Genomic DNA, 10,879 nt, shown 5'->3' with positions numbered 1-10,879 from the left:
TGCATTAAAGGAATGGTTAAAAAAACATTCAAACATTTTCAAACAAACAAAAGTATTTCAATAACATTTATTTTAAAACAACACCTGAGTGAGACAAATGTAACTTTCATCAACACTCTCACAATAGAGGAAATACCACTTAGGTAAAGCCCAGTACACTTCCTGAACTACAAAAATATAAACGCAACATGTAAAGTGTTGGTCCCATGTTTCATGAGCAGAAAAACAAATCCCAGAAATGTTCCATATGCACAAAAAGCTGATTTCTTTCAAATTTTGTGTACAAATTTGTTTACATCCTTGTTAGTGAGCATTTCTCCTTTGCCAAGATAATCCATCCACCTGACAGGTGTGGCATATCAAGAAGCTGATTAAACAATATGATCATTACACAGGTGCACTCTAAAAGGTGCAGTTTTGTCACAGAACATAATGCCACAGATGTCTCAAGTTTTGAGGGAGCGTGCAATTGCCATGCTGACTGCAGGAATGTCTACCAGAGCTGTTGCCAGAGAATTGAATGTTCATTTATTTACCATATGCCGCCTCAAGTCTTTTTACAGAATTTGGCAGTGTGTCCAACCAGCCTCACAACCGCGGACCACATGTATGGCATTGTGTGGACGAGCAGTTTGCTGATGTCAACGTTGTGAACAGAGTGCCCCGTGTTGGCGGTGGGGTTATGGTATGGGCATAAGCTACGGACAACGAACACAATTGCATTTTATCAATGGCAATTTGAATGCACGGAGATCCCGAGGCCCCTTGTCGTGCCATTCTTCCGTTGCTATCACCTCATGTTTCAGCATGATAATGCACGGCCCCATGCCGCAAGGATCTGTACACAATTCCCGGAAGCTGAACATTTCCCAGTTCTTCCATGGCCTGCATATTAACCAGACATGTCACCCATTGAGCATGTTAGGTATGCTCTGGATTTACGTGTACGACAGCGTGTTCCAGTTCCCGCCAATATCCAACAACTTTGCACAGCCATTGAAGAGGAGTGGGACAACATTCCACAGGTCACAATCAACAGCCTGATCAACTCTATGCGAAGGAGATGTCACGCTTCTTGAGGCAAATGGTGGTCACCAGATAGTGACTGGTTTTCTGATCCACGCCCCTACCTTTAAAAAAAAAAAAAAAAAGTTTTTAAAGTACAAATGCTTATCTGCATTTCCAGTCATGTGAAATCCATAGATTAGGGCCTAATTTATTTATTTCAATAGACTGATTTCCTTATATGAACTGTAACTCTTTTAAATTCATGTTGCGTTTTATATTTTTGTTCAGTGTAATTTGAGTCCCGGATTTATGTTTTCTATGTTACACATAGTCTATGAAACCAGTCTGCCAAACTAACTGGCCTGACTGGCTGATGAATTGCATAGGCATACTTGCTTTCCTATTAATCTTCTGGTTTGGCACAATGGCTGCCAATTTCTTTAAATTATTATTATCCAATAGAGGGAGAGGGGAAGGTCGAGTCATGCGTCCTCTGAAACATGACCCGCCAAACTGCGCTCTTAACACCCACTCGCTTAACCCAGAAGCCAGCCGCACCAATGTGCTGGAGGAAACACCGTTCAACTGACACCCGGTGTCAGCTTGCAGGCGCCCAGCCCACCATAAGGAGTCGCTAGAGCGCGATGAGCCAAGTAAAGTCCCCCCGGCCTAACCCGGACGATACTGGGCCAATTGTGCGCCACCCTATGGGACTCCCGGTCACAGACGGTAATGACACAGCCTGGGATCGAACCCCAGGCTGTAGTGATGCCGCAACACTGCGATTCAGTGCCTTAGAACTTTTTCTTTTCTTATGTCCGAGCTTTTCTTATTCGCCTTCTCAGTAAAAAATGGCATTGTTTCACTCCTCCACCCAATCCCAATTGACATGTCTGTGTTCGGTGCACTTGAACAGCTGTGGTCAACACCCATCTCCACCCTCTGAGCATGTCCCCGAGGCAGCATAGGCTCAGGCAGCTCAGACCACTGTGTTCTATTCACAATTTCCAGCTCATTCTTTGCAATCACTACTTTTCACATTCTTCTACAGCAGAATAAGAGGCTCACCAACACTTCAAGGACCTTTTATTTGTTCTATATTACTCCACCATCATGTCTAGTGGGGGGCTGAAGGACAGAAATGCTGAAACGCTGGAGGATGTCAACGCAGTCACAAAAGAGCTCAAGTATCTTTACTATAAGAGGCTGCTTCCCATAGAGAAGCAATATGGCTTCCAACACTTTCACTCTCCCAGCTTTGAGGATGCCGATTTTGACAACAAACCAATGGTGCTGGTGATGGGTCAATACTCGACAGGGAAGACTACCTTTATCAGGTGACTAAGTTATTTATTCAATCGTAAGGGCTCACGGGCCTATGGCACAGATGCAGTATTTGCCATACAAATGTCTTTCTTTATATGGTGTATGTATGTATATTGCTTATCTCTTTGTGTGTGTGTGTGATAAAGATACCTCCTTGAGCAAGACTTTCCAGGTAGCCGTGTTGGTCCTGAGCCCACCACAGACAGCTTCACTGCCATCATGCATGGGGAGCTGGAAGAACTGATCCCAGGCAATGCTCTGTCAGTAGACCCCAAAAAGCCCTTTCGCCACCTCAACTCTTTTGGAAATACCTTCCTGAACAGGTAAGAGCACATCAGGGCAAAGTTAGTGGCTGTTGGCAAAATAAATGTTTTAATTGAGGTGCAGGGACAGGAAATAAAACAAATCAAGGAGTGGATGGAAAACTGAGAATAGGGAAAGGGGGGACATGAGAAATGAAAAAGTGAGCTGCATTAACTTTAGTGCTACCAAAGAGGAGAAGCTTGGAAATGTTATTTAGAATTTCAATTTCAACACATACTGCATCTTCGGTGATGTTTGAAAAACATGCAAAGTTTGATGCAGACAGTCAAATTCTTGTTAACTCTTTCCCCTAGGTTCCAGTGTGCCCTGCTGCCAAATCAGGTCCTGGAGAGTATCAGCATTATTGACACACCAGGCATCTTATCTTCGGCTAAGAGGAGAATGAGTCGAGGTCAGATGCAAGAAAGATAAATTGAATGGGGGGTGGAGAAGTCCTACTGTCCTAATATATATCTCAAATCAATTGTTTGAATTGAAAAATGTTTCAGTAGTCCATGTATTCTGCATACACCTTATCCTGCTGGAAGTTTGACTTGTAAGACGGGTGTTGATTAAAAAACAATAATAATAATTTGGAGGGTGCTTATATTTGTACAAGTGTGTTTAATACACTTGTGAATTGGAAATGTTTTTGGGGGATATCCCAACTCTCCCTGAGACACCCTCGGTCCTCAGAGAGAGGGTGGGTCTTGATTTGAAGCAGAATGTATGATGTCAAATTATTGTATGTGTTGTATGGGATGGGAGGACTGTGCAGATTATTTTTACTCTGTGGAGATATTAATCCATGGGTGGAGCTGCTAACAGCCACTCAATCAAATGAAATATTTTAGGTCCACTGGGATTATGCATGTTGACCTAATTCACTGAGTTATTCAATTTCAGTGTTCTACTTTTAATGATTTCATACAACTTCTGTGCTGTTTCTTAATTTAGGCTATGATTTCCCAGCAGTGCTGCGCTGGTTTGCAGAACGTGTGGACCACATCATCCTTCTGTTTGATGCACATAAACTGGAGTTCTCTGATGAGCTCACGCGTGCCTTTGGGGCTCTGTGTGGCTATGAAGACAAGCTGCGTGTGGTACTGAATAAAGCAGACCGGGTCGACTCTCAACAGTTGATGCGAGTGTATGGTGCTCTCATGTGGTCACTGGGGAAGGTGTTTCAAACCCCTGAAATACTCCGGGTTTACATCGTCTCCCTCTGGTCACAGCCACGTCTGTTGTCTGACCACTGTCAACTGCTGGAGCTTGAGGAACTGGATCTTTTGGCAGATATCCGGAACCTGCCTCGAAATGCTGCCGTACGGAAACTTAATGACCTAGTTAAGAGGGCACGCCTAGTTAGGGTGAGGCACGTTTATTGTCTATATTCATTTGATATAATTGTTTATGAATGAACATAAGTGTATACTTTGAGAGCATTTGCACAGGCATGAATCTATAAAAATGATGGACTCTTTTGAAACCAAGGTTAAGTGCTTCCCATCTTTGTCCTCTTCACTCTAGGCCCATGCACATATCATTAGCCATCTCAAGCAGGAGATGCCCACAGTTTTCTGCAAGGAGAGCAAAAAGCAGAACCTGATCTATGAGCTTCCTCTCATCTTCTCCAAGATTCAACAGCAACAGCGAGTGCCAGCTGGTGACTTCCCTGACTGTGCCAAGATGCAGGTCTGCTACCCTCCCAATTTTGTTGCATGCATATTTGGTTGGATTACCTATTCCATTTACCAAGAACTCATAATTAGAGTCCTATGTTTTGTGCAGTCATAATGTGACATAGTAAGATTTTATCCTGTATTTTAAGCCATCCAGAAATAAGAATTACACAAAAAATGTAAGCAATTGTCTGACGATGGCGCTGTACCAAAAGGGAAGAATTTAATGAAAAGGCTTCAAATAAAGGTTAAAATCCAGTCATGTCACATGATTGCACAAAACACAGGGCCCTACTCATAATGGTTATTGCTGATGTGTTTATTACAGGAAACAGAAAGCTGTCAAGATCAGTACAACCTCTAGATAATCAGACCAGTTGATTATCACTTACTCAAAATCATGCTCGTATGACTTTCCTGCTTTTTTCTGTTCTCAGGCACGGCTAATGGGTCAAGATTTCACAAAGTTCAAGACACTCAAGCCCAGCCTAATGGCTTCCTTGGACAAGTTACTGTCCAATGACATTGCAAAGCTGATGCCTTTACTACATCAACAGGACCTGAAGAAGGCTTCCCCGCCAGGGATTCCGGATGGAACCTTCTTGCAAACTGGCAGGTCTCTCTTTGAGCAAGTTACAAAGAGTGGAGAAAGCAGGGAAATACAGAATGATGAGTGGGTGGTGACAAAAGATAAACAAAAATATGATGAGATATTCTACAATCTCTGTCCAAATGAGGGCAAACTGAGCGGTACTAAGGCCAAGGAGTGGATGGTCAGCACCCACCTGCCAAACTCGGTACTTGGCCATATCTGGAGGCTGTCTGATGTGGACTGTGATGGCATGCTGGATGATGAGGAGTTTGCCCTAGCCATCCACCTCATTGAGGCCAAGCTGGAGGGCCATGGTCTCCCAGGAGAGCTGCCTGCCCACCTGGTGCCACCTTTGAAACGTTTGCATAAAGGATTAGCTGTTTAGCTTAGTCTGGCAGGTTGAACAGGAGCCTATGATTGGCTGGGCAAAGCAAAACTAGAGAACATCAAATAATGCAGTCAAAAACAACAACCCTTTTGAATGAAGATAAATAATTAAACAAAACATTTGTTCCTAGAAAAGATGACTGGACAGGATAGATTTCCAACAACTTGGTCATGTCAGGCCACCCACTGATTTTCCCTGAGAAACCACAATCCTGGCAGGATTTTCCTTCCAAATGATGTACTGTCTACAAACACTACGCATTTATATTGTGGATCCTGACACTGGTTCACTCCAATAGATCGCTGGATTGTGAATTGGACTCGTTCTGTCATTTCTTGATATCTTGTTTTGATTATATGTATATTTGTATTGTATTTTAAGAAATACAAATCACTACAAGTGAATTGCCAGTGACAACAATTTCACAGAAATGCAAGTATCTCAAATAAAATAATCAGAAAAAGGTCAGGGGTTACAATTGTATAAAACTATGATAGAGTTGTAAGAATACATTGTTTTGTCGTTGACTAATTCTAGAGATTTTATTACATTTGGGGACAGATTTCAAATATTTGTTTTTGTGTATGTAAAATTGACAAGAGAATTAAGAAATGAACAACTAATTCAGTAGCTTGTTTTCATTTTAATAATATATTACATCTTTCATTGTAAATACATGGGTCTTATTAATGAGAGAACACATGCAATTACTTAACTCGCTCCAAAATAACTTTACAGAGTCACACTTATAAAACCTGTGTAGTAGTTTCCCCTTTTTTTTAAATCCCAAAACATGCTATTAAAAGTTATTACAATGGTATAGTTTGTGCAATATTTTAAAGTAAATTTGTTTTACTTCATTTGATATACAACATTTGTGAGGGAGCAACCAAGCTTTCTACCATTAAATTTCAGTAATATGTCTACATTCCAGAAGAATTTCCCCGAGAGAGATCTTGTTCTTGGAATGTAAAAGTCCCCTTAATACATTTCTTATCCAGCTGGGGGCAACCATACAACATAAATTGTGCCTCTATCTTGACATGTTCTACAAAACACAAATTATATTTAATTAATTGATTAAAACCTGAAGGTATTGCTTTGCATGTAGAATTAAATTATTTAATGTATTGAGAAGTTATATGTTTTTAAGAACATTCTATAAGAGAGTATATTCCCTTTATCAAATAAATCAAGCAAAAAATATAATGGTTATTTCAAATCACTTAGGGAAGAATAAAGACTTGTTTTTAACAATATCTTTGTTGAAGAAGTGTTTTGTGGGGGCAGAAGATGTGCACATAAGGCAGTATCCAGGCTAAAAGGGCTTCGTTCTCTAAAGTGTAGTTGTCACGTGAATGCAACGATGACGTAGTTGGGAGGTCGAATTTCCCAACCAAACCATTTGATGCAAGCTTTTAGGGGTGGACAAAATTGACTGTTTTATATATTTACTTATGTAAATAAATCTATGTATGAAAACGTTATGTACATGCATAAAAATAATCAAGACTAGAACATGCACTTATTCTTGCCATACTTGTTTTCATGTGAAGTATTTTGGTAAAGCAAAAAACACATCTCTCCTCCTTGGTAAAGATGTGTTCTCTCCTGTGTGAACGGGGACCTCATGAAGATGATTCGTGGGTCGCTCCGCCTTATTTGTTTCATAACGTCAAATATCAAGGAAATAGCCTTACACCGACAACCTTTTTGCAACCACTACCTCTCTCAGAGAAGGGCTGCTGCGACTTGCGATATGGGAGTCAAAGTTCATATCACCTACTGGTAGGTTGCTATTTTTACTACTGCTGACGGTACAGTTTATCCTCCACGCAATGGTTTATTTAGATAACATTACCGCTTGGTTGCTTTTGCGAACTGCTAGATTGATTGTTAGGTAGGAGCAATCGTAGGCCCTCACCCCAAATGATTGGTTCTCTGAAAATGAGTTGCTGTAACTATTTGCTTATAAAGTTGCATATAGATGGCACAGTGAAGTGACACAGTGTTGCTAATCCTCTGTTTCTCATGCCTAGCGGTGGATGAGGGTACGGGCCCAAGGTACGTGTCCATTAAATGTGTAAATAAAACATGTTAGTACATTTTTAATCAAATTGTATCTTTTGATTTAATCATTCTTTCTACATCTGAGTGATATTTATGCCTTAATTTTTAGTTCACCAGACTCAAGACACAGCTTGAGGATGAATTCCCAGGTGATCTTGAGATTGTGAGTCATTTTAAGTAGCCTAAAGAGTAGAAAATTGCAGATGGATGTTACCAGATATTTGTTTCAAGTTACTATACTGACACCCCTCTTTCTGTCTCACATCCTTTCTATCGATCACTCACTCACCAGACTGGTGAAAGCACACCTTCAACCTCTGGGTGGTTTGAGGTGGAGGTGAATGGCAAGTTGGTCCACTCAAAGAAGGTACAGTATCAAACAGTGGAACTTGTTTCTTCACCCAACAAAACATGTGTGCACAGTATGATTAATGAAATATTTTTTTAAAATACAAACATTTGCTTTCTACAGGAAGGGTCAGGCTTTGTGGACAACGAGCAGAAAATGGCAACATTGGTTGATGCCATTGATAAGGTGTTGGGGAAATAAGATAGTGCTGATTATGGAGGTATGAACCACAGGAGGTTTGTGGCATCTTAATTGGGGAGGATGGGCTCATGGTAGTGGCTGGAGTGGAATATTACAAAATAAATGCATCTAACACATGGTTTCCACGATTGTTACACAATGTAATTTTTTTAATTATTACTTTGGCTTCTTTCTTGTACACTGTTACTGGTAGCAGCATACATCCATTTCAGTGTACATTTTCTTAATTTAAATGTTTTCTCTTTCCACAGTCTGATCTCTGTTTGTCATCTCCTTGACATTGCATAATAATGATGGTGGTGCTCCAATTGTCAAAGACATGGGTGCTGCTTGATGCAACCTGCTCTGCCAGGGAGGTGCCCTGCAGATTGCTTCAACTCCTACAGTGGCACTGCTTTTGTAAGATGGTGGGTGATAAAGGGAGAATATACTGTATTTGTAATTGAAACATAACATCTCAATTGAGCTTCTTACATTTTCATTATTTGTACCTGTTAGGCATGGCCAAGCATTAAAACATTTAACATTGTATGTATCTTCCCAAATGTTGATGCGATTATGAAATGCAAGTTCTTAACTTATCTTTTGTTTATATGTCAGCTTCTTCTCTTAGTTTGTCTGTATTTTAAAAAGGCCTGACCTTTTGATTAAACAAGGAAAGGAAGATGCAACTCCTTGACAGAATACAAATGCGTATTGCAATGTCCAGTAGACTAGTGAGTGACAGTGACACCCTTGGTAGACATGCTTCAAGGAAAGTTATAGAGCTGCACTGTCTTTTCCATGACAGATAAATAGGATACATTTTCATCTTAAACAGCATCTATTTAGTGTAAAAACAAGACTGTTAGCCATTTAGTGTTACACATTCATTTGGGGTTTTATACACATTTCTATAAACCTTAGTTGTTTTAATCTACATTCAAGATTGGTGTTACATGTATCTTCGCTTAAACTAGATCATGTTTAATGCATAATGAAAGTTGAAACTGAAATATTTGTCAGCTGTGATATCTGATACAGGCAGCCTGTAGGCATGTGAAAAATGATCCCCTTGCCTGGGTATGGTAGATACCAGTAGGTTGTGCACTTGTTAGAGGAAAAGTGTACTAAGTGTACAAAACATTAAGGACACCTTCCTAATATTGACTCCAATGCTTCCCGCAGTTGTGGTAAGTTGGCTGAGTGTCCTTTGGGTTTTGGACCATTCTTGATACACACGGGAAGCTGTTGAGTGTGGGGAAAAAATCGGGCACCGTTGCAGTTCTTGACAAACCGGTGTGCCTGGCACCTACTACCATACCCCTTTCAAAGGCACTTCAATCTTTTGTCTTCCCCATTCACCCTCAGAATGGTAACACACACACACAATCCATGTCTCATGTCTTAAATCTTTTTTTTTTTTTTTTTTTACATGTCTCCTCCCCTTCATCTATACTGATTTGAAATGGATTTAACAAGTGACATCAATAAGGGATCATAGCTTTCATCTGAATTCACCTGGTTAGTCTTTGTCCTGGAAAGAGCAGGTGTCCTTAATGTTTTGTACACTCAGTGTATAATTATCCCTACCAAGATGGCACATGTCCAAACACATTCTCATTTTCACATGTCGTTCCATCAACAGAAACTTCTGTGATATTTTATTATAAATGTGATTCTTCAAGGTCCTATGATGTAATATTCTAGATCCAACCCCTCAATAAAAGTTAGGTTTTCATTAGTCATTCTGAATCTTAGTTCAGGATACCAAAATCAGTTATCTGTTTTCAAAATGGTATATCACTACACCTTCAGAGTGAAGCTGGTAAAAGGCAGAAATTAGCATTTTGCAGATGTAAGTGTCCCTATGTGAAGGATTGCCATCTGGTTCATTCTCAACAGCAGAGATACTGTATAGTGATGAGATGGTCTTGTCTCCGCCCTAACAATGGGAGTCGCTCAGCTTGACCGATAAGCAGAATCACTGTATTCCCACGTGGACAGATTTTGACGGAATGTACCCCTTCGCTTCGCCTCTTCCTCCCTGGTAACCGCCTCCAATTAAGGTAGAACAACCTATGCATTTGATGCATTAAAGCAGTGGTTCCCAACCAGGGATACTAGGACTTGAGTACTTGAAGACTCATGAGACCATAGGCTTACTGGTAAAATGCACATGAGTGGGTACTCCGGGCAGAGCAAAATTCAATTGGTGGTACAGTAACTTAAAACGTTTGGGATCCACTTCATTAAAGTGGCAATATGCGAATGCGACATACATTTTCTGACTTTTAAATTAATTCTATATAATGATTCTTGAAAAATAAAACTAAGCCTCATGAGCTTAGTTAAACTGTCTGTCACACTCCATCAGAACCCAAAACATAAGCTTGTTTTTATCCATTGTAAACAATGTCATTCTAAAAAACACAATAGCTTCAAAACATTATTAAAACTATCATTTTGATTTCATGGATGGTCAGTCCATCTATAGCCCTGTCTATGAATTTGATAAGCCGTTTAGCCAAAAAGGTGGCAGGGAACCCATTTGTTTGAACTCCAGATTCCCCCTTTAACATTGAAAATATATTTAACAGCAAAGGTCAAGAAGAACATAAGACATTTTATTTGTATTTATTTAAACTCTATTTAACCAGGAAGGGTTCATTGAAATTTAGATAGGCAGATAAGTCATTACACAATTACAGACAGATAATCTAATAAAGTAATCTATAGGTAATCTAGTAAAAAAACATAGAATTCACAAGAGTATTACAAAATCATAAAACAGCCAATTAAAAATATTGACAGGTCAGGGAATCGGCCTCAAAATCCTTCATCAATGATTTAAAAACACCAATCAGGACAAGTTATTCCAGTTTAAAAGTATTTTGTTAGGCGTTCCAAGCCAATGGCGCAGGGTACATAAAAGCCTTTTTACCAAATTCAGCTCGGACATTTGGAACAGTTAGCAGGAT

The 10,879-nt window shown here is 39.9% G+C and overlaps 2 protein-coding genes across 3 annotated transcripts; both read left to right on the top strand.

Moving 5' to 3' along the window:
- Positions 1-1,221: 1,221 nt before the first annotated feature.
- ehd2a (EH-domain containing 2a) lies at positions 1,222-6,558 on the top strand. Its single transcript, XM_014128959.2, has 6 exons — positions 1,222-2,345; positions 2,481-2,657; positions 2,952-3,049; positions 3,595-4,007; positions 4,168-4,332; positions 4,757-6,558. Exons 1-6 carry the CDS (start codon positions 2,122-2,124, stop codon positions 5,294-5,296), a joined length of 1,617 nt encoding a protein of 538 aa, XP_013984434.1. The 5' UTR covers positions 1,222-2,121; the 3' UTR covers positions 5,297-6,558.
- A 319-nt stretch (positions 6,559-6,877) lies between these two features.
- On the top strand, positions 6,878-8,448 carry selenow1 (selenoprotein W, 1). 2 transcript variants are annotated; one of them, XM_014128960.2, is made up of 6 exons: positions 6,878-7,087; positions 7,339-7,363; positions 7,479-7,532; positions 7,662-7,736; positions 7,842-7,938; positions 8,171-8,448. In XM_014128960.2, exons 1-5 carry the CDS (start codon positions 6,930-6,932, stop codon positions 7,917-7,919), a joined length of 390 nt encoding a protein of 129 aa, XP_013984435.1. In that variant the 5' UTR covers positions 6,878-6,929; the 3' UTR covers positions 7,920-7,938; positions 8,171-8,448. The 2 variants fall into 2 exon arrangements, with proteins under 2 accessions (XP_013984435.1, XP_013984436.1); XM_014128961.2 differs by having other exon boundaries at positions 7,842-7,954.
- The last annotated feature ends 2,431 nt before the right edge of the window (positions 8,449-10,879 follow it).

The sequence above is a fragment of the Salmo salar genome, chromosome ssa11, assembly GCF_905237065.1.
Source record: "Salmo salar chromosome ssa11, Ssal_v3.1, whole genome shotgun sequence".
In the NCBI taxonomy this organism is placed as follows: domain Eukaryota; kingdom Metazoa; phylum Chordata; class Actinopteri; order Salmoniformes; family Salmonidae; genus Salmo; species Salmo salar.
This window is presented reverse-complemented; position numbering and strand designations above follow the sequence as displayed.